Here is a 26,984-nt window from a genome sequence, read left to right as displayed (position 1 = left end):
AAAAAGTTGGGAACCACTGTTCTAAAGCAGTGGTTCTCAACCTTTTTTAGCTTACGGACCGGTGAAATTTCAAAACAAATTTTGCGGACCGGTGGACCTTTAAAAATCAAAATCAACTCAAAATGTAATTACGACAAAAGTATGCAACTTAAAAGCAAAGACTGGAAACTTCAATTAAATTAGCAATTTTCTGCTGTCTTTTTTATATCATACGTGGTATACGAAAGTTTTCACATACAACAATCTTAAAGTAGAAGACTTCAACGACGTGCCTACTTATAAACAGTTGGGCAACACTGCGCATTGTAACGTACAATAAGTCCAAAGTAGACAATTAACTTTATGTTACGTGACAATGCTACAAATTACGGAACTGGCGAAGTTCTTAATTTGGTGAACAAGCTTTTAACATCTTGCATAATTTTGCAATTGAGATATAAAATTGTAATATATTTGGCGGACCGGCAGAAAAGTTGACGCGGACCGGCACCGGTCCGCGGACCGGCGGTTGAGAACCACTGTTCTAAAGGATATCAAAGTTTAAAAGGTTTTAGGCGGTCCTTTATTTAAATACAAGATCCCTAGGCGAAAGCAATATATTTGCGCAAATTGGTGTTCCATGTAGCTGGCGCCATACGTTCGGATCCGGGTGCTAAACCTGGTACTATCATCGGATCGTTTCAATAAAGTCTAATTGCAATTCACTATTATTCATGGTGCTATTAACAGTAAACATCTTATCTGGTATAATTTAAACGTTGGAAGTCTTTAATTCAAATTGATCCCTTCTGAAATACGCCATTAATATTATCTGCGCATGTTATTAAAGTTAGAATGCCCGATTTTGTTTTGATTTAACTGAGCTGTTTTACATCTTATTGCCTGAACAGCCATAATGCTAAAGTTTGCAGTACTATTTTGGCATACCAGCAAATCACTTCCTATTCCGAAACGTTTTTTTAAAGCTCATTTTAAGGAAGGCATGGTTATAACAGCATTTATGGCATTTATGTTTTGCCAAAATAAAATATGAAACTGTTTTCTTATAACACTTTGCTCTTTGTGACGTAAAAAGAAGACTGTGCGAAAATCCAACTCTTTTTGTATAAAATCAGTTAGTATATTCCCCAAGTATAAGGGATTTAGGTCATTCCTTTCATTAAAAAAACAATGGATATAGTGGGTGAGACAATATTGTAACATTACGTCAAGTTAAAACTTGTCAAATTATATTGGGAATGAAATCATTGTTTAGTATTTTATGCCAACTTAACGATTCTACACATAAATAAATAAAAAAACATTCTCTTTCGGCCCGTCAAGGGCCCATCCGCCACATTGTAGTTCACATCAGATTTTATCTTCAAATGCAGTGGAAAATCCATCGGGAAGGATGGGGCCGCAGACCGTACAAAACCATAAAATTATTACAGAGAAATATTTTTATAGGTTTTTTTTCTGAAACTGGTGTGAAATGGTTCACCCGACACAATAATGTGTTATCAGTGCTATCGTCCAATGTCATTTTGTGCGATAGATCAATGTCGCGCACAAACATACATTTAAAACAGGAAAACAAAATTCTGGGTCATTAAAGAAAATATTTTTGGCGGTACGGTGTATAGGCAATTGTTGTTTTGCCAGAAATTTTCACCGGAGCACCATTCAGGACTGTTCAGGCTTTATTTCCTTTTTGCATTTATAGTCATTAAGATCTTTACGACGATGGCGTTTCTGCAGTGGGGTGAACAAAATACAGATTTCTGTGATAAGGGTATAACAAAAATGCAAAGGTTGAAAAGCACGTTTTTTATGAGTGGAAAAAATCGTCCTTCCGGTAAAGGAAACGCTAACGAAAGGCGTCATGGTGAAATATTTTTTGCAGGATCACTGTACCGTTAAAAAAACGTCTTTTTTACCAGGCCAGCCTGCAATCTTCTTGAACGCGTTTAAAATGAGATTCCAGTTGCATATTTGTGCACAACATCGAACGATAGCCTTAAGTTACTTGTCTTAGACGTCCAGTAATAATGTATCTCTGTGACACCATCTTTAAAATTTAAGAGTTACGACAAGAAAATGTTTCTTCTTTTACCTCTGATTTACACGATCCCTAAAAATAATAAGTTCCGTTTCAGTGCACGGTATTGATTTAATTTTCACCATTTGTGAAGTCGCCTTAATGCGAAGCACAATATCACACTTGCGATACAACAGTCGAATACATAAAAACCCTTCAAGGAACAAAACAATGCGCGATAGCCCCGGGCCTTTAGAATCGGTTTCAACTCCTGACGTTCGTCACGAAATCATATGTCTCTCGTGCCCTTTCGGGTAATGGCAAGGGTTTTCATTTCGTTGAAGTGAAATTCGCAGGTGCATCAGGTGATTTGCTGCCAGTGACGTTGCTGTGACAGGAAAGTAGGTTTTACGTTTTAATGGCAGCAGATCTGCTATAATGTTTGGGTAATTTTTTACAAATTAAAGTTGGGAAAAATAAACAATTGAAAACAGGTAATGGCAAGGGTTTGTCATTTCGTTGATGTGAAATTCGCAGATGCATTTGACGAAAGGTCGATAGAATTGCTGTTGGTGCAACTTGTATTTTCTAAAAGACTAGAAACTATATTTACTTCTTTATGGCACCAGATCTGCCATTTTGTTTGGTTAATTTTACAAATTAAAGTTGGAAAAATTAACAGTTAAAAACAAATAATACAAATACTATAGGTTGTCTAACGTTGTGAATTGCGATTTACACAGAAAACATATACTTCGTAGGACTTTCTAGATTTGTGCTCATCGTTATAAGCAACCACAACAGCTTCTAGTGTTTTTTTCATTGGATGGATAAAATTAACAAATGGCTGCTGACGTCAGAAAATCTTTAAACGTCGTTATGAAAATATCACGGCGGCTGAAATGGCGCCTTATTATGGAGATACCGTATTTGATATTTGCCCGACATAGCATTTGTGTCGAAATAAGACAAGTTTCAGAAATTTCGGGCAAGCCTAAATCACAAATACAGGCTATATAGTTAATGTATCGCGAAAGCAATAGTGCACGCTCGGTACAAAAGCAAGTGAAATAGTCCGAAGTAATAGCCATGTCAAGCAGATAAGGATTTGTAGAGCGGTCATGTTAGTCACTACAAATATTTTCAATCACATTGTGAATTTGCAAAACATGAAAAATATACAAATTAGTGTTTCGAAAGCCGTTTTGTAGGCAGCATTGTATACACGGCCTGCTAATAGAACCGATTTAGAACAATTTTCAGGAAACGCGTCAAGGATATTTAGCGGCGGGTGCGATTGATTAATACCCGTCTGTATAGGAACTTGCAAATAGGAAATTGCAGCCATTAAGGTTATTTTCGAATATCAAAGCGACATTGTTGTAGGTACATCCTTCGAAATTACATTTTCCAACGAGCATTGTGTTGCTCGTATTACCGAAAGTATTTTAAAATAGAAAAGTATTTTAAAACTGTTTAAACGTCGATTTCGCAACATGAGGTAAAGTTGAGTGTTGTTGTTTTGCGTGTTTGAAGAACATTTCTTGCTTGAATTAAGGTGACACGGTTTTACTTATTTTTTGTATCCGCCTTATCGTAGATTAAAATATAAGTTTCGCAAACAAAGCTCATTTTGGCCACTTTTTGGGGCTGAGATATTTGAAGGCAACCCATACCCAGTAATTTAAACATCCAAGTGAAATTCCTAACTTTCCGCGGAAAATACCTTGAGTCAAACTTACGGGACACATTTTTGTAAAAAAGTTCAAAATTTAAAGCGTTCTGAAACGTTGAAAGAAATTTCTTCCGATTTTAGTCAAAAAATGTAGAAAACCGGAATTGTTCTTATTCCTTTGTTCTTCTCGCTTCGTCTTGCAAACCGTGTTCCACTGTGGTTTTTATTTGTTGCTGGGCTGCTATATAGATTTTTCGCCTAGTTTGCTAGCAGTAAGCACTGATGAAGATTTTCTGTATGGGTTTTTGAAACGTCGGTATACATTTGGTAATAAAACTGTTTGCTGGAAGAACTGGCGGCAACAGTATTGAATCGATCAAAAGCCAAATCTCAGAGTTCTTATTGTCATTAAGCTATTGAGAATAGTTGCTTTGACATCCAAACCGATACAAAATATATCATCTCGATTATTGTACAACGGAAAAACACGAATTTGCTTTTATTTTGCTTGGTTCAAAATTGTTAAGCCAAAGCGGAACTGGAATCCACGCATGTCGCGTGGAACATGTAATTGAATAGGGCATTTCTTTCCCTGACCAAAGTTCAGTTCTAACCGGCCTACAGCGACCTACTTAGGACAAAGGGCAAGTTGATTGCCCTACCGCAGCTGCGAATTGCACTTTAAGTGGTAAGAGTAGTGTAGGTTCGCCTTCTAAATTGCCCCGAAAGGGCATCGAGGTGCACGATTGCTTGCGCGAATAATAAACTTGTCCCGTAATCCACTTTAACGGAAATTGTGCTGACCATAACGGAGCTGTAGGTGCTGCCTTTCTCGAAACAGGAAAAGTACACAACGGAAGGTATTTTTTTAGTTTAGTAAGGTCTGAACATGTAGGTATAAATCCCCCAAAAAAGTAGGTCGCATTTTGTAAACGTTTCAAGAAATGCTATAAAGATTTCTTCCAAACGTTTAAAAAAATATACCTATGGTATTCTACGTCGTTTGTACGTGTGTTGGTATATATTTATTTTAGGTCGAACTACAATCTTAAGCCAATACCCTCCTAACGTTTACATTAGGAGTTCGCCCATTAATTACATATTTAGAATGGTCCACACTCGGTCTGTTTTAACAACTGTAACTCAGAAAAGTATTAAAAAATTTAGTTAAACCGTGCTGTGATAAACGATTTAGCTTTTCTGCGCTAAGAAATGCCTGCGATATCAAGTTTCCAACTTAACATCGATTTTGGGCGAATTATAGCATCCCAGAATGCAGAAAGGGCCTTTGAATATATATCTGATGTGGGCCGAAGCATCACCTGATATCGTAATTGCGCAAAAGCCCGAGGCCCGAGGCCCGATGCCTTGTTTTGTCGGGAGATAAGTTTGTGGTCGTGCATTGTAGTCTGCGAACTCTAAAGACCTTTTTTGCGGATCCCTGTTGAACGTATTTAGATATTTTTGCCAACGATTTTGTAAATACCCTATGTTAGCAACATACATACATACAACATACATACATACAACGCTAAACTTTTTAGGATATTTGGATATAACTACACTATTTGCAATGTTGACCAGAATTGAGAAAATCGTTAAGGTATAAGTAGGTATTTCCGATAATATCAGATCAGAGCCGATAGCCAATATGAAATGATAATATCGGTAATTGTCCGATACTCTAAGAGTTGAATCAGTGTTGATCCGTTACCAAATTAGTACGTGGATTACAGCCTTCTTTTGCGATCTAAAGTGGAATTTTTGCCCTTTAAAGATGCATTTTTTGAATAAAATTGCATTACCCTGCTAATTTCGGCTTACTAACCTGGAAAAAATTAGTGCACTTTGTATATTTCAAAATAGATATGACGTCATGTGGTGTGGAGTTTGGTTTGGCCAAGTGTAAAAATATCGAGCATCGGTATGGGCAGTGTTTTTTTAAGGTTTTTTGGGGGGACCGAAACGGACACTTGCGGTCTCTTAAAACTACTCGGTCACCCAAACCAAACCTTAAAACCCTGGATATGGGAATGAAATGTAAAAGTGTTCAACACTGTGAGTTAGAATTCTAATAAGTTTATAGTCTTAAAATTCCTTCCGAAAAGTTTTAGCTTAGTGACTTTTTAAACCAATTACAAGTACACGCTTTCATATAGCAAAAGTTAAGAATGTCCGATCGGGGTATCGGCTCCGACCCGATATTATCAGACATCCCTAGTAAACTATACATAAAAAATCTTTCAATTCTACCCTTTATTGATTACAGAGCTGCATTTTTAGATGATTCCGGCAAATTTTAAATGTAACCTTGGATTCCGAAAATTTTAAGCTGTCAAAGGCTGGAAAATGAAGCGATGCGGATAAGCGCAAAACATTGGCGGACAAACACAAAAGCAAAAGATGGAACGATGAGAAAACTAGGATCGAACGCCGTGTTTCGCTTCTTCAGGGCGATCAAGATAGTAGTTTGCGCTCTCACCCTTATCTACGTAACAAGGAGCGTTTATTACAACAGGCACGAAAGGGGCCAATCAGAAGCGGTCTTAATCGACATTGAATCGTTGAGACTGCTGGCGGATGGCGACCGCTTAAATCTGGAATTAAGGGAATACGCGGAAAATGAGCGGACTTGGCCAGCTGCAAAAGACGGAACGCAGCTGGACTATGCGGAAAAAGTTGAAACTGAGCCAGAAATGGCCGCAACTGCTGAGGAAGATTACCTAGCTGACAGCACAAGTTCAGATAAAGGAAACAATCACGAACTACCTAAAAAAGTTCATAAAAAACAAGAAAAACCTCCAGAAAACGAACTGAGCGTCTTCTTTAAGGACTTATCCTGCCCTGTTGTGAACGAAAACGGAATTACAGAGCCTGTACGCGACGACCAGCATGTAATATTGGTCTGGTGGCCTCCAGCCTACCTCTCCAGGGACGCTAAGTTCCTGGAAAGGGTTTTTCGTGGAGATTGCGGCAACTGTCGGATCACGATGGAGCGGAAGTACTTGGGAAGAAGCGCGGCAGTCCTCTTTGATAACGTCCCAAGTCCTGAGAATTTAGAGGACCTACCTCCTGAGAGGTGAGGGACACATAGGGAGCAATTTATGTAATTCATAAGCGGAAATAAATATCTTCACTTCTAAATTTGAAAAACATTGAATCCACTCAAAACTCAATTGGTCGAATTTTGTTTTCCGTGCGTTTAGAGACTCCCGGAGTATGTGTAAGCAATTATGCCAAAGGAAAACTTCACATTCTGAAAAACCAACATTAAACAAAAACTCTATAGATTTGACAAGATACGAGGTACTTATAGGTTTATGCTGAAACTAGTAAATCCATAACAATGAGTTAAATTAAACTTTTTCTTAAAATACTGGTTAACTAAAAGAAATGACCATCAGCTAGACTTTATCAAGCCCGAGAGCCTAAGTTCGACCATATGCTTTTCCACCTTCGCAACTTACAGTTGCGGCCTTCTCAGTTTTCGAATTCGATTCCGACTCCGCAGCCCTGCTATGTGGAGTGGAGCCATAGCTGAGAGATTTCGTCGAGTCCCAATTCCGGATGCGACTCTACAGTCTGTATTTACCCATTTACGTAACTAAAACAACGTGAAAATGAAGTCTTCCACTTATAGGGGGTGTCATATAACTCATTCACTCCCAATACGTGGTTGGCAATTCTACCGCATGCCATTCCACCTTTACAATTTACAGTTTTCGGTCTTGTCAGGTACTAAATTTGGCAAGGCCCATGCGCACGACAGACTCGGGACTCGGGTTGTTTTACATAGTATTACTCGAGTCCCAATTCCGAATAGAGAAACACCGACTCTCAATTCAGGTCCTATTTCGAGTTTCAGTACGCAGCCCTGCTAATACGCGGTTCGGTGGTTGGAAAATATTCTCAAGTACGCTATTCCACCTTTACAATTCACAGTTGCGGCCATACTAGTTATTGTCCTAGCAAGGCCCATTGTGCACGTCAGATTCGGAACTCGGGTAGTTTTACGTAGTATTCCTCGAGACCCGTATCCCAATTCAGAGAAACACCAACTTCGCCGAGTCCGGGTCCGAATCTGAGTCCAAAACATTTCAAGAAAAAAAACTCTTTTTTTCGGCAGGAGTCCCGGCCAGGCTTACGTTCTCTGGCACCGTGAGACGCCTACCAAGACATACCACTTGAGGCGCCACATGTCGGGCCGCTTCGACTCGATGTTCAACTACACGATGTCCTACAGGAGAGACGCCGATATCGTGTGGTTCCTAGGCAACGCTGAGTTCGCGCGCAGATCCATTGCGCATCACTACCTTGTCGACCCACCAAAGTAAGGAAATAACAACTGATTAATCATTAATAAATTTCTCAACTTATAGACTTTGACCAGAGCTAAAGTTTGCTTAAATTTCACCACCTAAATCAGTTTACCCTGCTTTGCGAACACTATTTTGGGGCGTTCAATTTAAAAAAAATAAAACTAATTTCAAGAGTTAGCTTAATCTAAACAATAATACCTTCATTTTTGCACCAGATACGTGCAACGAGCCATTGACGCCAAGCGCCATCTAGCGGTGTGGGTGGTGAGCAACTGCAATAACACCAGGGGCGCTATTGCGCGCAAGGCCTACGTCGAGCAGCTGATCGCTGCAGGGCTGGAGGTAGACCTCTACGGATCCTGCTTCGGCCGAGCGATTCCCAAGCGCGGTTTCTACGATTTCCTTCTGCCCTATCGCTTCTACCTGGCCTTCGAAAACTCGTTCCACTGTCGCGATTACGTCACAGAGAAGTTCTGGCGCAACGGGCTCATGGCTAACGCGGTTCCGGTGGTCTGGGGACCCTCCCGGGCCGACTTGGCCGCCGTGGCGCCGGCGCACTCCTACATTCACTCGGAAGACTTCGAATCGCCCCAGGAATTGGTTGATTACCTGCACCTACTGGCTGAAAACGAGCCTGAGTATCGCAAGTACTTGGACTGGAGGACTAGGGAAGCTCAAAAGCCGGCAGAAAGCAATCTCCAGCTACTTAGGCCTGGTTACGAACCGGCCGTGTGCAAACTCTGCATGGAGATAAGCAAAAACGGCGGCTATTTGCCCCCTAAACGCCTGGAATCGTCCGTGAGGTGGTTATTTGGAGACGAGAACAACAGCACGTGCCTTAAGTACAGCGACCGGCAAGGCTAGCTGCTGAAATGAATTGGTTCCAAATTATAAACCGCCGTATTTGTCTAGTTCTAAATATAGTAATCAGGTGGCACTACATATAGCAGTGTTATAATGACTTAAATCAATGACTTGACTTGAGCGCACTCAAGTTACTGTTTTTTAAATAATTGACTTGACTAAAATCATTCGGGCAAAATGAAAGTATTTTGTACAAATGACTTATTATAAAATTGAGCTATTTATTCCAAATTTTATTTATAAAACAATTTGCCTGCTGTATATTGGGTTTATCTTATTTTCTAGTCCAGTTATTGCTCATAATGTCGTAAGAGTTTAAAATTCTAAGAGTTTTATAGCGTTTTATTTTTATGACAAGGACGTGACTTGCTCTAATTATGTGACTTGTTATATATTCTAAAAGACCCGACTGGGACTTTGTTTAAAACACTGGTATATAAAGACAAATTGTATTGATTCTCGAAATCATATTTTTCTAGTTTGACCTGATGAAGCACGGTTGTGTGAATGCTTGTCCAGAATCAATATAGGTTGTTTTTATATAGTGTCACCTGAATACCCTATTTCGCAAAATGTGACTGCATTGATGCGTATATATTTACTTTATGACTATAAGTCAGTGGTACCCTTGTGGTTCGACAAAGCTGTTTCAAGGGTTCGACAAAAACGTCCTCTGAAACATAAATGCTGTTATTTCAAGCTAAATTCGAATCTATTTTATGTGCCAAGGTGCCATTTAACGTTATACCATAAATTGAAAGGCCAATTTAACGTATATAAATGCAAGTTTATAATTTTTTATTATGCCCAGTTTCAGCTGCTGGGAGAAAGAAACGAAAACTGAGCGAAATCTTGGGGTTCGACGAAAGCTTGCAGAAGAACATAGGGGTTCGGCAGGTTACCCAAGGTTAAGAACCACAGCTATAAGTAGATGGTGTCCGGTCCGCTACGGTCGAGGAAAACGCAAGAGAAAAATTAAGGGCGGCCTGCAAAACTTAATACTGCCACGTTTAAAGTTTAAACAATATCTTGAACCTTTATCTTGGAAGAACACTTGTAGTATTTTAACAGACTTGGTTTAACGTTTTAAAACCATACGCAAATGCCTCTGTATATCTAAATAAAGTCTCGTTTTTCAGTAAGGCTGGCTGGCTACGCATTTAAACTGTTTGTTTCAAAAAGTTTTTAAGTTGTTCGAAAAGTTTGTTTCTGGATAATTGTTTTAAGAAAGACCTTCGTAGTCTCTAGGCTGGTTACATACGTTTGGCTGCTATGTTCAAGCGTAGATGTTTATTTTGTATTCGTGCATGAGCGACATTCATATTGTTAGCGTGCATACGTATTAGGGGTGTTGCCGCTTTTGACCGAAAAGTTTCATCAAGAACGTCACTGATTCACATTTTAAGTGTTTTCGTTGTCATATAAAGTCGCTTTTTGTGGAAGAACACGAATGCATTATTTGTCCCATCAAGAATCATTTATCACCAAAGCTGAATGATTGGAACTTAAAAAACACCTTATAGTAACAAATAGTGAATCTCTTTTGAAAAACCCCTGAATACCTCGTCGTGGGGAGAACGAAAAATTGTTTCTCTTTTGTTAGTTTGGATTGGTTTGGTTTCTAACCGATACCAAGTCGACTTTGTTACAAATAGGAAAGTCCTATAATATCGGAATGGAGCGGATAACCGATTCCAAGTTGTACTATCGGTACTCGTCCGATACTAGGCTGGTATCGTTTTTGGCCGAATTATCTGAAAAAAGCACGATAATGACGTCATTTTGTATCGGGTCGCGATACTGGTTGTCTAAAATATCGGATAGCGCTATCGAAACAATATGTCAAGTATCGGACATTCATATATATAGTCAACTGTGGCTGTTATAATTGAGCGTTTATATTTGTTTTGCTTCAAGTTAAGTCATTTGTCCAAAAGACTTAGGTCAAGTTGACTTATTTGTCCAAAAGACTTAAGTCAAGTTAAGTGATTTTGTCCAAAAGACTTGAGTCAAGTCAAGTCATTTGAAAATAGTCATTCCAACGCTCCTTTTCATTGCGTTGATGTCGGAATCCAACACTCCACAGTCCGAGGTTTCGGTTAATAGACAGGTGCTGGTATTTGAGGTAGGGTAGGTAGGACGGATTTCGACTCGCAAGTGTGTAGCAGCAGGAGAGGGCCACGCAAAACTTGTATGACGCCCTGAATATCATGATGTGCCTGGAATAGGTAGAGAAACATTGAGATTGTTTTGGGAAAAGTCTACAGCCCACTGATTATCCGAATTATCAATTATGTGTGAGGGGCGTTTCTTAAAGTTATAATTTGGAAAATACAGTAGTGCAGCTGGAGAAATTAAAACAGTGGTTCTTAACTCTTTTTTTCGCGCCCCCTTTAAAAATCCGAACAACTAAACATAGTAGTCCAAAAGTTCGCAAATCGCAAAGTTTTCTTAAGATTACTTTTGTATGACGCCACCTTTAGACGTAACTTTTTCACGTAACGTTTTGACGTTAATTTGTGACGTCATCTCTGCAAACAAATGTCATAGCGTCCCCAAATAAAAATCCCTTGCTCCAACGCGAAATTATAAATAAACAAGTGTGTGGATGAAAAAAAAAACACTTTCAAAAAAGATAGGCATGTCTGATAAGAAGAGAACAGGATTAACATTTTATAAACTTTAATGGCATTCAGCAAAAAAAAGTAGAGAAAAGAAATAATTTTAAACTAGTAAATAAAACAAAATTACATTAAAAAATGTTGTGACTAAACAATTAACATGTTTCACTACAATGTGGAGCTTAATATTTTTTAAGTGAATCATGGTTTGACAACATTTCGGCTTCCAATAACATTTTTCAAAAGTTTATTTTAGTCGGCAGAAGAAAAGAAAATTAAAGAAATAATTTTGAGCTTGCGCCAAACTTACCAGAAACCGTGCAGATAAGGAAAGTTGATGTTGAGCCAGAACTGACACAAGGAGTGGTCGTGCAGCCAACACACAAACGCGATCAAGAACGAATTAAGGGCGGATCGTATCAACTCGTGAAGGTCTTGGTTGTCTTTATGCCTGCGATAAAAATGTCCGGCCGTCAACTTTCGAAATCTTTAGCTTACATCAGTGTTTCTCAACCTTTTTTTCGGCGATCTTAACACAAAGCGTAAATATAACAGTGAATGAGCATAATGGCTCGAGGTTGTGGTAAGACGTAGTAAGAATATCAAAGCCCATACAGAAGTAGCTAGCATTTTGAACGTTACGAATAACTCTAAGATAATGGCTGGAGGTTGTAGTAAAACATAGTAAGAATATCAAAGCCTATACAGAAGTAGGTAACATTTACCAGCGAAATCATTTTGCGTACCTCCTTATCATGCAGATCATCATTCTTCCCGCGGAAATGCTAAACACAAAAAGCAGCAAGTGATTCATTGCGGGGTTGAAAAAGCTGAGGGAAGTTGCGAAAATCCCGATGACGGCCGTCAGCAAATGGTAGACACTCCTAGTTAGGGAAACAAAAAATATTATCATCGGGACTCGTTTTCTCAGCTACATTTAAAAGTAAAAATGACATGATGGGGTGTCCGATAATATCGGATCGGAGCCGATACCCGATACCAAGTGGCAGTATCGGTGTCCGCCCGATACTAGGGTGACATCGGTTTCGATGTGATATCGAATTAACATAAAAAACTCTAAAAGGAATTTTGGCCTGATAACCTGAAACAAAAAAATATCTTTGAACGCTTAAATTTATTCTGTTAGGATTATTTGGACATAGTAATGACGTCATTTGGTATCGGGCCGCATCACGATACCCTTTGTACACAATATCGAGATCGGAATAAAATGCCAAATATCAGACATCCTTGATTGTTAGATTTTCGGAAAAATATTTGGATAACCCGTGGTGCAAAAAATATTACTTTGTCACTCTAGCAGAGTCTAACCAAGTAACAGCGGATACCTTCGAAAAGGTCTACCCAAATCGGTCGGCCTAATCAGGACTATCGTGCAAGTGAGGTGAGGTGAGAAGAATCTAAAAAAAAATAATCTTTTAAAAAAAACTTTTGGGCGTTGGTCTATAATCCAACGCACGCAGTATGGGTTAGGTTGTCGGTTTGGGTCAGTTAAAATTATTATATTTACTATTTGACAATATTGCTTAACCAACCCAGAACCCAAACGATAACCCGCACCCTAACCAAAATAATGTTCGCTGTGGGATTCTAGACTAAGGCCAACTTTTGCTACTTGGGAGTTTCAGTATGCATTTCTGCCCCATCTGTTTTCAGATCCAATTCTGACAATAATTTAGTTCTTACCAGTTATTTTGCAGCGGTTTTATCAGCATTTCCTCTGGCCACCAGAAAGCTATCGAAGCCACGCAAATCACGATAACACTGAGTTCGTCAAGAAATTGTCCGAGGAGACTCAGAGTGGAGTGAAAGAAAGCAGAGCCAACTCCTACACAAAAATAAACCTGATAGTTTTAAAGTCCCCGAGATTCCAAGGTTTATTCTTATGAGAATACCCTACGATTTAAATGGCGATAATAAAGGGGAAATCGTAAGCTAAGTTTATTAACGCAAATACACTTTGAAATTACACGAAAACCGAATTGCAAATAGTATGTCCGATTAGAGAAGTGTTTCCTAATTTTTTTTTTCAGGGCGCACCTGCGTATATTGTGCAAAGCAAACGCGAGTTGTTTTTGCTATTTCTTTCCATTGCTTAAAGTTTTTATTAAATAGGCCTCATAGGTGAGGATGCAGGATTTTTGTTGGCGACATTAATTTTTTTTCAGATGTGACGTCACAAGCCATATTTTAACGTGACGTCACATAGAATTAACCAAACAAATTATAAAAATGTATGTTTGTTTCTGTAGGCCCGTGGCGCACTGGTTTGGAACTATTGTTTAGAGATTAAAGCGTCCATTTTTAACTGAGCAAAACGTAAAACAATTCCGAAAAAGAGGTTTTAAAAAGAACCCTCAAAGTATCGTACTTTACTAGGTTAATTGAATAAATGCCTTCCACGTAATCTATCGGTTGTAAATGAGGAAGAAACAGGGTGGTATTTATTTCTGTCCATATGTAAGGTGTGGCTTTTTGCGGTCAACCAAGTAAATTATGTGACTCTTGGCATAGTTAACCAAGTAAGGAACATGACTTATGGCAGTTAACCAAGTAAGAAATGTGGCTGTTGGTCTCGGACTGGCAAACTATGCTGTAATCTATTTCCGTTTGGTGTCAGATCAGATCGCAATACTCCCGTCAAAAAGTTGGGTATGGCAATAACATCAAAGCATCGTACAGCGCAAGACAACGTCAGAAACTTGTCACACACAAATGCAAAGCGAATTGCAAATGCGAACAGGATACACTATATACGCACCGACTACTAGAAGCAGAAACCAAACGAAGTTCACGTGGTGACAGTTTGGTACTTTGCTAGCGTATTCTTTGCAGAGGTTCATCATCACCAGAGAAATAACAACCATCGTAAGACTTGAAAGCTAGTAAAAAAACGAAATTGACTTAGCATTACGTTTTAGGGTTGCGGAGATTGATTTGAACTCAGGACTTGAATAAGGATCCGTATGACTACCGTGCGCATGCGCAGTACCAAATTTCGAAACTTGTAATGTAAATTATGAAATAGCATATGGTCGAATATTTCCCAACCATGTATTGTGGCTGGATGAGTTAAATGTATGTTTCATGAACGTACGTAATTTATTTGACACCATGATATAAATCTAAGTCAATTCATTTGTCCAAAAGACTTACGTTACCTAAAGCAGCGCTAAAAAAAGTAATTTTAAGCAAAAAGTCAAATCAAGTCATTACAACACTGACTCACAGTATTCCACATCTCAGCAATATAAAGTGATTGGGTGTAGTTCGGTTCGCACAAATCCACCTCCGAAGAAAGGGACTTGAATATATCGTCAGACAAGTTCATTTTAGCCCCTTGGTCTCTTGTTTGTATCAAGCCTGGCAGCTAGAAAGAAAAATACAGCAACGGTTGGATTAAAATGTGACTTTTAGAACATGGGTGTCAAACTCAGCGATCCGAACCAACAAGAAACAAAAAACTGTTTTATAATCCATTATAACGACGTTTTGGTGCAAAACGTGGTTATTTTATTTTTTTGGGATAACCCATCTAGAGAAACCCATACCAAAAGTGGAAACAATACACTGCTTCAGTGGTTCTTTACCTTTTTGGCAGCGACCGAAATAGGCTATAGGCCTATATAATAAGCATAAACATAACAGAAAATCTTTGGTGAATTTTGTTAGTAAACAAAACCCACAAAAAATAGCGTAAATAAATGTGATTTTGAATAAAATGAGCCATGTATTCGTATTTTTACATTTTTTTTTTATTTATTCTAGAAATCTTTCTATAAATAAACCAAACAGAAATCTTATGATGTAAACTTCTGCAGTCGGTGACCCAACCAAATACAAAACCGCGACCCATAATAATTTGAGAACACTGCACTACGGCTACGCTATACCCAACAAATGTAGTAGGCTAAAGGCTATAGAGTTCATTTAGTATTCGTTTGCACAAAAAAATGGATGTAGGGCCTAGGCCTGGACGGTGCGAGTATGACTTAAAATAACAAAAAAAAACAAGGCTCTTTTAATATATGTGAACGTCCTCGAATTAAACTATTTTAAAACTATAAATAACTAAACAATTTTAGCAAGAGATTTATTCGCATATGCTACTCGCATTGTATTAAACAATCCTCTATTATTTAATGTTAAAGCAGCTAAAGAATAAAGTCTATACCACGAGCAAAAAGGCCTCAGCAGAACGGTTCATTGAACTTTTACATCAAATTAAACGCATAGAAAAAGATCAACGTATTAGCGAAAAAAAAACTGTCAGCTTTTTCCTATACCTTTGTCTTGTGCGGTTGATATCCAAGTAAATTGCCAGAGTCCACTGCTTGCCCGATCTACTTAGAAGTACTTTTTATAACGACCTACCCCTGATGTAGCGAGTTTTAATTTGGGGATTAAAAGTGTACCAAGAAACACTAGAGGAAATTTTAGGCAGCGGAGATTGCAGTCGCGTTTTATATTACAAGGCATTATCGTCACCACGCGTAACAGATGTATTTTATATTTACAGTTAATATGCATTTAGGGTTGGAAGTCGCCAACTTTGCATCTTCTACGGGCGAAATATGCCCTTTTTCGCGTAAAACGTTGCCCAAAGCCATTTTGCCTACTTTTTTTCCATTAAGTATAGTTATTACCGGACATTCCTCAAGCTAATGTTGTAATGACTTCAATGACTTGACAATGTGTTTAAATTACTTGACTTTACTCAAGTCTGTTGGGCAAAATTACTTTACTTTAATAAGTCGTTTGGACAATGATTTGGGCATCACTTAATTAAGTCATTGTGTCAAATAATTTTGTGTTTTTATTAAACAATCTTTAATAAAATAATTTTTGCTTCGCGTGGACCAAGATCGGCAAAGAGTCTCCCAATATGATGTTTAAAAAAAAAAAGGTTTAGATATAAAACGTTTTTTTTTTAAGTTTCATAAAAAAATTAGAAACTAAAAATTACATCGATTTTTGGACCCCTAAAACTAGGGGTCAAAGAGCCTTGCATTAAAAAAACAGCAATAAATTTACTAAATAAATATAAAGAATATAAAGTAAATGCCTACATTAATTAAATTCGAAGTTATGTATTTTTAACTCGTTTATATTCTTTCTTAACATAATTCACGCTTGTTATTTGAGAGTCGCAAAAAGGTTGAGAAATACTGTAAGTAAAAAAAAGAGCTTCTATAATTCTGAAAAAATGCTTGTTTATAAAGCAGATATACAGAGCAGGCAAACATGCCTCGGTGGACTTATTTTTTATTGAACTTGAAAACCGTCGAAAACGGAATAAGGCGAACGGTAAGAAGCACTTAAACGTACACACGCGTATCACATTTCGAGACGCTAAATTTCTACACAACTTCAACGTTAGCTTAAAATTCTTAAAAGATATTGCTTGTTTAAAATCATGAATCATTGTTGTGTTGCGCAGTTTTATCTAAATTTGGAAGACAAGCATTAATTTTGTATGCAGACTACAGAGTTATTAAACACGCTATGATATTAAATATTGCAAATTGACAAGACAATTTTAAAAACGTTTATAAACGAAATCTTTTAGTGTTAAACCCCATTTAAAATATGCAAATTTCATGCTGTAGAAATGACGTCAAACAGGAACAAGTACAATTTTGCTCTTAATGGGTCCAATCAAAGAATACAGAATAAAATAGACAAATATGTCATTTGTTTCACTTGTAGTAAAACACCATCATCTCTTGGCTATGATAAATATAACTGAACAACGCTGTCAAAGCTAAGGCGAACTATTGTAGCAGCTAATGGACAACAGTCGGTAACTGTTTCACAAGCTATGCGTCGCGCACCAATTTGTTTGGCAGTTTGATTTGTTGGGTTGCCGACTGTAGTGGTTCACATGGTTCGATTTATTAAAATTGGTTTTGAGCAAGATGTCTTCCAAGCATTAAGCAGAAATGTAAATTTTAATTTGATTGTTCACTTACGAAAGCTTCAGTAAAGAGAGTTGTGTGGCCAAAGCTTCGTAATACTTACCCTTAAAGTTTGACAAACACTATCGTAAAATTTTAAAAGGGTTGCAACTTGCAAACTTTGTCTAAAATTTAATAAATACTGGAAATCCAAAAGCAAACCGCAAATAAGCAAACTTTTCTTAATCGACACACAATTTTTCAACGTGAGGTGGCCTTTCCACAACATTTTGGGTGAATATCAATCAAGTTACAGTGACACGGTTCGCAAAACCATGGAAAGTCAACTGTTTAAGTAATTTACAGACTTTGTTCGTTGGCAGCTAAATAGTAAGTTATCCGGACATTTTGACACGTATTTAGGTGATTAAACCAGCCTTGGTAGACACTTAAAATTGTGTCAAGTTTCTGTAGTCGCAATACTTGACAAATATAGCGCGGTATTGAAATTCGATACGGCTCAACAATAGCCTTTTAAGCACTGGCACTCAACCGTTGCCTATGCCACCCGAGACTTTTTTGTTCAGGTAAAACATCGCAGTGTTCGCGAATGGGAAACATGTGTATCAACGTTGAAGGCGTCGTTGTAGTTGGGTTTGATAGCGACAGGTTTTATCCAGACTTTTATTTGGTGTATGCTAGGAAAGTTAACAGACCGCAAATATTAAGTGTGTGAAAATACCCATAATTGCGGAGACAACTTATTTATTATAGGCTGTGCATATTCCGTATTGTTTCCTCAAAAAACACGTAAATAATTGACAGTGAATATAATTGTTCCCGACTCCCTTTTTCAGTGTTCTTACTTAAGTCGATTGTAATGAGTAAAGTCGATGACTTGTCTTAATTGCGCTTAAGTTACTGTTATTAAGTGATTGACTGCGCGTAAGTCCTTTGACCAAAATGACTTGACTTAAGTATGTTTGAAAAAATTAATTGGCTTGGACGTTTTTAATAAAATCAATTCATTTTTCTAAGTTTTTCACGTGAAACAACTTGCTTGCTATATGCTACGTTTTTGTTATTTTTCAGTTGAATTATTGCCCATTATCGGACGAGGTTACCAATCTTAATGGTTTACTATTTATTTTTATATCAGTGATTTGACTTGCTTCAAAACGATTTGACTGGGACTTATCTTTAATTTTTTGCATTAGACTTGACTGGGACTTAACCCGTTCCTGTGGAAGGGGACTGCAGAGAATGTAATGCATAAATTGATAAGTTGTGGCTACCCTTGTTGCCTAGCAACCATGTCTTTCTTTGTTACCCTGACTTAAAAGAAATACAGAAGTGACCTAATAAGTTGATTGGAGTAAGGCTCTGTTCATATAGGGGAAGTTTTACAGTATTACCATAAATTATTTATGCTTTTTATTAGACAAGTTTTGATTCAAAATCAAAAACTTTTTTTTTTAATTTTTCAATTGCTCACTAACATTAAATAACAAGACCTCAAGTTTTAAAGTCTCCTTGAAGTGTACAGGTTTGTGTTGAAACACATTTTCTGTCCATATATTACAATCCGTCACTTGTGGTTACTCCATTTACTAGCCTTTTGCAAAAATGCTTTTTTATGTATTTCAAAACTCTATTTTAATAGGTCTATAGGTAAAAAGAAACAGTAAAAAGTATTGCTTAATTCAAGTCATTTGTAACGCAAGTTATTTTCAAGTCACAATATTGGCATCAAAAGTTAATATTAACCTTCTAAAAATAATAAACACGTTACATTCTGGCCAATATTTCACATTGAAAACACAAAGAAACGAAACAACTGTCCAGTTAACATTTATTACATCAAATAATTGGCTTAAGGCACCCAATTTTACTAAAAAGTATTCAATTAAAGCACTTTAACATATGGCAAGTCATTGGTGTAAATCACTTAAATCTAAGTCAAGTCTTTTGTCTAAATGATTGAAGTAAAGTCATTTTTACCAAAAAAAATAAAAAATAAGTAACTTTACCAAAAATACCTAATTTAAGTCATGTCATTTGACAGCAGTGACTTAAGTGCACTAAGACAAGTAATTAACTTTAGTCATTAAAACACTGGTTTCCATAACTACTTTAGCGACTTACCTTGTGAAGTTGTGTGACATGTTTTTTTGAGAAGACTACGAATTGTTAAAGCTTATATCACAGAAGGGGCACTGCTCATGAAAGGTTGAGAACCACCGGTCAAGGGTACCTTGCTAAAAGAAACAAATCCTCGATATTAACAAAAAATTCTGGTTTCCCTGAGAGTGTATGGGGGTGGCATGAGTTAATGTACGTAGAACCAAAGCAAATCTGTTCAGACGGGTTACTCCTAAAGCTAGAAATGATAACAAGTTTTTAATCCAAAATGATGACAAAAGTAAACTGTTTAAAATAAAAATTGGACAAGATAACCAATTACAATTGGTAAAATATGGTAAATACATCATACTTAGCTGTGTGTCTTACCTGGAAATGTGTTGTTATACAGTTTTCATGGATGATAAAAATTCATGATGCTTCATGATGTAAACCTGGCAGATCTGAAGTTATAAACAATGGCTATTTAAAATAATGTTTAATAAATGAGATAGTGATAACTAGTAAAAAAATTAGATCATTAAGGAGCATGTTACTTTAAGTTTAATATTTTAATCATATTTTTACAAGTCAGAGTAATACGAGAAGTATTTAGGTTTTAAGTTGCTAAATAGTTTTATTAAAAAACTTTCATATAACAACCTGTAAAATATTTTTTATGTATTTTTTACATAATTTTACTTGTGAACACAGCTATTTAATTTAATGAGCATCACTATTTTTTGTGAAGATAATACCATGATGGCAGAGTATTCAGCAAGAAAAGCAGAAGTTACTAAAAGAAAAATGTATCACCTTGCAGAGGAATTAAAATCACTGTGCTACCTGAACGGCAAAGAACGCAACCCAAAACTATCTGCAAATGTTATTCACAAGCTCGGCTTGGTGTATCATCAAATTGCCGAAGAGTCAAGTAATGGCCGAGAACAGAAAATATCTCTCATTCGCAGCGCTGTGTTGTTAAATGCAGCTATTGTACGGAAACCTGACAATGTTGTTGAGGTTAAAAAGGATCTTGGCAATCTTTGTGCACACATTATTCGACTTAATGGATCTAAAGTTACAACGGAAAAAATTGGGGAATTTGTTAAAAAGTGTGTTAAACAAATGCATGAACACAGACATTGGGTAAACGCAATAGGTTTGGAAGTATTGTCGCGATCACAGAGTGACATGAAAAGGGTTCAATTGACAGAGCAATTGCAAAACATTATTTCTGAACGTTACACATTGCTCATGGCAAATGTAATGGAGTTTTGTATAGTAGCTAAAGGCCCAGCTCCTTGTAAATATACTTTAGTAGGTATGGGGTCATTAGCTAAGAAGGAAATAACACCTTACTCAGATTTTGAGCACATCATTCTATTGGAAGATGGAATACAGTCACTTGCACAATATGAAGATATATTGGAATATTTTCGTTGGGTGAGTGTTCTTTTTCAAGTAATTGTCGTGAACTTTGGTGAAACCATAATACCACATGTATCCTTGCCCTACATAAACGATCCTGAAGAAAATGATGGCAAGGGTTGGTTCTTTGATGCGTACACGCCTCGCGGTGTCTCGTTCGATGGCATGGTTCCCTTCGCTTGTAAATTTCCACTTGGAAGGTCAGCTACACCAAACAAACCCTGGGATACTGAGTTGATCAAACCGGTTTCCGAAATGCTAAAATATCTTGAAGGAGATGTAGCTCTCAAGAACGGCTATCACCTGGCAGATATTTTGACAAAACTGTGTTATGTTTGTGGCGATAAAGCAACCTACATGCAAATGAAACTGAGAAAAAGTGAGATAATTAAAAAACCTCTTTCTATGTTAAGTCTGTATGTTCAAACTAGGGAGGACATAGATAACTTTCAAACAAGAAGATGCCTTAACCAAATGGAAAAAGAGTTCATAAACATCAAGCAAGTACTTTTTCGTAGCGCCACTTTATTTATATCAGCACTCGGGAGAATGAGCAGTTGCACTTCTGCATCTTCTTTCAAGGTTCTGAAAGAGTTGTCTACTAGCAGGATAACTCAAAAGCAATTTAAAAATTTCTCGTTTGCTCTTGCCTTTGCCTGTGAAGTTCGATTGCGAATTTACCTCAAATACTCAAGTCAATTTGACTATATCGATAGCAGACAAGAAGGGAAGCTGTTTGCTGATTTGATAAGTGGCATGGTTGAGGAAATAAAGATAGTTTATTTTTTTACCTGTGTATTTTCGTTGCAGCATCTCTTTTCAGATTCAAGTGGAAGTCACAGCTTTGTACTTATCCCAGTTACACTTTTTGCTTTAGGTCATTACAAAAGTGCTGTCAATACCACAATAAACCTACATTCCCGTTTTGTTAATGACTCAAAATCTTTACTGATTCTCTACAACATAAAAGGTAATTGTTTATTGCAAATGAAGCAATACAAAGATGCTTTAAAATGCTTTGAATCTGCTTTGGCAGAGGCTGATGAGGCAAACCCAGAACGATGGCTGTTTTTATATAATCTTGGATATTGTTACAGAGAGTTGAACATGCATATAAAGGCGATTGAATGCTGGGAAAAAGCTTTGGAATACAGTGCTCCACAGTCTGACTTACAAGACTTGCAGGTAAAAATTTTTCGCTGTTACTTGGATCAAAACAAGCTGTGTGAAGCAGAAGAACTGCTAGACTCTATCAAAAAAATACAGAGCACAGACGCTCTCAACAGCCTTTGCACTTATTTTGGTTACAGAGGTGATTTGCATGAAAGCATAATTTATGGTGAAAAACTTCTTGAACAATGCCGTAAAAAAGCAGTTAAAGAAGATTTAGATCACCGTACAGCCTGGGAAATGTTAAACATTTCTGGTTTGTATTTAAAAATAAAGAATTTTGAAACAGCCGAAAAATATCTACTTACAGCTGAAAGTATCCTTGAAGTGAATTCTTGTTTTTTAAGCGAAGTCTATCGCAGTCTTCCATCGGAATGCAAAGCACGGAGAGCCGAGATTGCATACCAGAATAGAAATAACCATCTAGCCAAAGATCTTTATCATGACGCACTAACGCTGCTTCCCAAAAATGACCGTTTTGAAAAACGTAGGAAAATAAACCTTGCTCGTTGGCATAGTGTCAAAGCTTCCATTCACATCAATAACAATGACTGTGAAAAGGCTTTGGAGGAATTAAACCTATCCATGTCTGCAATAGATAGTCACCAGGGGTTAAAAAATAGCCAATATAAGGCAAAAGCTTTGCTGGACTTGGGGAGTTGTTTAAATGTTCTTGAACGATACAAGGAAGCTAACAATATATTGCAAACCAATGTAGACATGTTATTAAACTTCAGCAAATGTACAGAGAGAGACAATTGTCTGGGTGAGTGTTTCAGTACACTTATAGATTGTAACTTTTGTTTAGGCAAACCACAAAATGTTGTACAGCATTACGAACAAGGTCAGGAATATTTTTACAATTCTGACATAGATCTAGAGCTTTTTCTATACGTTGGCCTTGCATATCACAATCTTGGCAAAATGGAGAATGCCAAAAAACTCATTCAGCTGGCATTTCAACTTTATTCAACGTTGGACTGAAAAAGCAGGAACAGACTGAAAAAGCAGTTTTTTTTTATCTGAATAAAAACAGGAAATTCATAGAGGTGTGAAACAGAAGAAACGTATTTTAATATATTAATATAAAATCCACACATTTCATACCAACCATACCATTTACCAGTTTTATTAACATATGTATGGACAATCAGGATGCTTAATGCCATGTTTAATGTCAATAATCCATTATGTTGCACTTTTTAATACTTACCCATAACCTCTATCATTAGTTAGATTCTTATTGATTGCTTTTTAATTTTATATCGAGTTTTCTTTCTTTTAAAAAGATAAGGTAACAAATCATATTTTGTTGTGTTTTTTTACCATGGCAGAAATCCAAATGGTCTGTTAATCACAACTTAAAGTTATAACAGAATGTCAATGATAAAATAATAAAATATAGGCAGGTGTGTATTTTTAGATTGGTTGCAATCAAACCAATTTTCATTGCATTATTAATGTGGCAAAGAGCTAAATCCATAACTTAAATGTTGGCACTGGTCTAGAATCCTACCACAACAAACCACCATTTGGGTTAGGGTACAGGTTAGCGTTTGGGTTAAGATGGGTCAAGTATTATTATTAAATTAGGAATATAATATTACTTGACCCACCCACACCCACACGCTAACCCGCATCCTAACTCAAATTTTTTGCGTTGATTTTAGAACTGTGGTATTTCTAGACCAGCGCCTAAATGTCAATTCAAACTAGAAACATATGTTCGGAAGTTTAAAGTTCAGTAAACATCTATATAGCATTAGCAATCTAAGAAGTATAGCTTCTTTTCTGCAATATTTGGGTGGGTGTTTGGATGAGGGTAGGTCAAGTGTTATTATAGTTTTTTATTTATTACAATTCCCTAACCTGTCCTACTCAAACCAAACCCAAACCCGCACCTTTACCTAATTATGTTCAGGATTGTAGACCAGCGCCGAAGTTTTTACGCCATTTACCGAGCTTCGAAATTGGCACAACTGTAGCAATTTTGCAGATCCGGTTATAGTAGTGCATATTTTGAAGTTCTTATCTTGAGCGAGCTCGGTTAATTTACCACAACAGAAAACACGAGCCAACAAATTCGCGCGAGTTTTGGGGAATCCCCTCCTATAAAAAAACTACAACTTTGTTTTTGCTTGCTGCTGTGTTTTAAGTTTATACTAATTTCACTATTATATATTGTTCCTGAATTAGATATACCAGGGCTGCGAAGTCAGACTCCGGACTCGAGTAAGATCACGTAAAAATACCGGAGTCCGACCTGCGCACGCTCAGTACCAGATTTTAAACTGATAGCCACCAACTGTAAATTGTAAAGGCGGAGTAGCATGTGGTAGCTATTTTCTAACCATGTATTGTGGTTGGATGAATTATATGACACCGTGAAATTGCTGAATATCCAATGGATTTAATTACCTGTGCGTAAATCGAAATCGGGTTATTTTTAACCGACTCCGCACCCTGTCCAGCACCAGTGTTTTTTAAATTTGGGTCCACAGACCCTTGGACAGCTTGTGCACAAAAAATTACTTGTTTTTGTGCTGGCGGGAGTCCTTTACTAATTCAAAGAAATAAAAGGAACCGCTCTAAACCAAACCACTGCTCTTTAATCCTTTTTCTCTGTTGTGCCCTTATCAACCATGAATAACTACGCATAGGCCTTACCTAACAAATCGCAACGCATTTAAGAACAGGGTGCGGATCCAGAATGTTATTTTGACTGGCAAAACATTTTACGACATAACGCGATGCTATAAAACAAGTAGCCTAGCCTTAAGAACTTACTCTTTTCGGGCACACTAGTGGACAAATGTAAAAAAACTAGTTAAAACATTCAAAGATAAAAACCGTCCTTGTGAAACATTAATTTTTTCAAATCGTGTAAACATGTAAATAGCTATAAAAATCTAAAGTTGTTCTCATTTAGCCTACGTAATTTACAGTTTGGCAGGAAATTGCCCCGTGGACCTGCTCTGGCACAAAAAGAAAAAATATTATTTAAAACAATAAAGTGTAGTAAGTGATTAAATTGGGTCTCTTATATCTTGGTACAAAAACCAAGCAATTCCAGGTCTGCGGGATTTATTCTGAATTTTTGGTAATTGCTGAGCTGTCTTTAATTGAGACTGGCCCAGGCTTGATATGGCAGTTGGTAAAATCCGTAACGTCAGAAATACTTCGAAACTAAATTGGTTAATGCTGTTCGCAGTTGCGTTGTTTTATTCGAAGGTAAAAAATGTAGCTTACGAAGAAAAATGTCTATTAATATTAATGAAATAGGGTTTTATTAACAATTTTAAACAAAAAGTCAAAAATACGCTTCGTGGAACTAATTTAAATCTGTGGGTTACGACTTTTAACCTATTAAGTGGGTTTTACATTTATTTAATAGTGAGAGGTCGCTCTCTCACCGAATAAACCACCTTTTCTGCCACCTATCGGCCATTGCCTTTTAGAATAGAATCTATTAAGCCGTCCGCCAGATGCCGCACCGTGGTGGTTCAGTTTGACCTTGTGCTTCCTCACAGAACAAGGATTTTTTTCCGACAATGTAAAGCTTGCTTTTTAAGTACAACACAGGGGTTACAATTTATTTTTGAGCGAGTCCATTCTTTATGTACGATATCCATTTTGTGGTTGTAACAGAATTTAGACGCAAATCCCATTGTATAGCGAGGACTTTTTACGAGTCAATGTGCACCCTAAGAAAGCCCTCGGGGGAGGGCTTACGACTCTTAACCTAGGATGTCAGTACATTTATTTAATTGACAGAGGTAACCTCTGGCTCTGGCCGACCAACTTATCTTGGCTGTCACCTAGCGGCAATAATTGCCTTTTACAATATAGTCTGTTATTTCTCCCTTTATAAGTCACTTTTTTAACCTACAGGAAAGTCTAAAGAATATTTTCTTCCATTTGAAGTCATTGTCGACGAGGAAATATCTTCTTATTTTACACATTCAGTTTGCCACCAACTCAAAATATTCACATTTTAGTCTGTTCTGAAATATTTGCTCGGTATTATTTTCGACAGAATGTGGTTTTAAAATACATGGATGTTGCAACACATGGGTTTAAAAACACCATCTTGTATTTAATAATAGCGCTGCATAAGGAGCTGATCTAGGGTCAGTCGACCAGAGTACTGGTCACGTATAGGACGCGTCACGCTCTGCTGCTCGCATACACGTCGTTAGCGTGACGTCACAACAATAACATGCAGATGAGTTACTCACGATAAAAGATTTTTGGCACGAAAGTTCGACGTAAATTTCGAGCTATATTAAAGCGCGTAATGCAAAAACGCGAGTCTTGGTGTGCGGTTTTGAACGGTTTAAGGCGCCTTTAACATTACTAATTCACTGCGTAATGCGATAGAAAAAAAAATCGTGCATGCAAATAGTTTGTCAGTCGTGTTGTCAGTAACAGCACTTAGCAGAAATGACGTTGTTAACGATTTGATTTTGTAAGAAGTTTTAAAGAAAGTTAACGAATACTCTTTAATATATGTGGGTAAGTGATTGCGCTAGGCTTATAGTGCTTGGATAGATGCTTCGATATTAATTAAACTGTTGGGTATTATGTGTTGTAGTGTGTTTATCAAGAAATCAGCAAACATTTTTTAGTTTAAGTGATGATTCGCTAATAGTGAAGCAACGGTTGGATTCAAACGAGAATTATTAACAGAGAAAAACTTGAAAAGTACTTCAAAGCCGTGGTTTGTTTAAAGTTACCATAATGCTTCAATTTTTTTTTCAAATTAGATAAGATTAAAGTTTTTTCTATAAAGGAGCTTCAAAAGCTGTTAATGTTTTAAATAAAGGTAACAAGTCTGTCATTTGT

The 26,984-nt window shown here is 37.1% G+C and overlaps 3 protein-coding genes across 3 annotated transcripts; 2 read left to right on the top strand and 1 right to left on the bottom strand.

Annotated features, from left to right (window-relative positions):
• The first annotated feature begins 5,999 nt into the window (after window positions 1-5,999).
• Window positions 6,000-10,454, top strand: LOC146133698 (3-galactosyl-N-acetylglucosaminide 4-alpha-L-fucosyltransferase FUT3-like). The gene is made up of 3 exons (XM_083396934.1): window positions 6,000-6,774; window positions 7,822-8,025; window positions 8,230-10,454. The coding sequence occupies exons 1-3, from the start codon at window positions 6,053-6,055 to the stop codon at window positions 8,876-8,878; spliced, it is 1,575 nt and encodes a 524-aa protein (XP_083253060.1). The 5' UTR covers window positions 6,000-6,052; the 3' UTR covers window positions 8,879-10,454.
• A 438-nt stretch (window positions 10,455-10,892) lies between these two features.
• On the bottom strand, window positions 10,893-22,586 carry LOC146133697 (alkaline ceramidase-like). The gene is made up of 9 exons (XM_083397828.1): window positions 22,448-22,586; window positions 19,929-20,002; window positions 19,563-19,675; window positions 14,750-14,890; window positions 14,282-14,402; window positions 13,207-13,348; window positions 12,246-12,383; window positions 11,810-11,950; window positions 10,893-11,097 (listed from the first exon to the last, which is right to left on the bottom strand). Exons 4-9 carry the CDS (start codon window positions 14,849-14,851, stop codon window positions 10,893-10,895), a joined length of 849 nt encoding a protein of 282 aa, XP_083253954.1. The 5' UTR covers window positions 14,852-14,890; window positions 19,563-19,675; window positions 19,929-20,002; window positions 22,448-22,586.
• LOC146133696 (uncharacterized) lies at window positions 20,301-23,346 on the top strand. The gene has a single exon (XM_083397827.1). The coding sequence runs from the start codon at window positions 20,301-20,303 to the stop codon at window positions 23,121-23,123; it is 2,823 nt and encodes a 940-aa protein (XP_083253953.1). The 3' UTR covers window positions 23,124-23,346.
• Window positions 23,347-26,984: the final 3,638 nt, after the last annotated feature.

This window comes from Ascidiella aspersa, chromosome 9, assembly GCF_963924565.1.
Source record: "Ascidiella aspersa chromosome 9, kaAscAspe10.2, whole genome shotgun sequence".
Lineage (NCBI taxonomy): Eukaryota > Metazoa > Chordata > Ascidiacea > Phlebobranchia > Ascidiidae > Ascidiella > Ascidiella aspersa.
The sequence above is the reverse complement of the archived record's forward strand: the minus strand, read 5'-3'. Positions and strand labels throughout refer to the sequence as shown.

Bases quoted from the DNA above. Each gene is read 5' to 3' on its own strand.
- LOC146133697 (XM_083397828.1), bottom strand. From the start codon at position 14,851: ATGAACTTGTCTGACGATATATTCAAGTCCCTTTCTTCGGAGGTGGAT. The intron at 12,384-13,206 runs GTAAGAACTAAA...TTCCCTAACTAG, and splicing joins AAACCGCTGCAAAATAACTG to GAGTGTCTACCATTTGCTGA. The intron at 11,098-11,809 runs GTAAGTTTGGCG...TACCTATTCCAG, and splicing joins CCTTATCTGCACGGTTTCTG to GCACATCATGATATTCAGGG.
- LOC146133696 (XM_083397827.1), top strand. From the start codon at position 20,301: ATGGCAGAGTATTCAGCAAGAAAAGCAGAAGTTACTAAAAGAAAAATG.
- LOC146133698 (XM_083396934.1), top strand. From the start codon at position 6,053: ATGCGGATAAGCGCAAAACATTGGCGGACAAACACAAAAGCAAAAGAT. The intron at 6,775-7,821 runs GTGAGGGACACA...TTTTTTCGGCAG, and splicing joins GAGGACCTACCTCCTGAGAG to GAGTCCCGGCCAGGCTTACG. The intron at 8,026-8,229 runs GTAAGGAAATAA...TTTTTGCACCAG, and splicing joins TACCTTGTCGACCCACCAAA to ATACGTGCAACGAGCCATTG.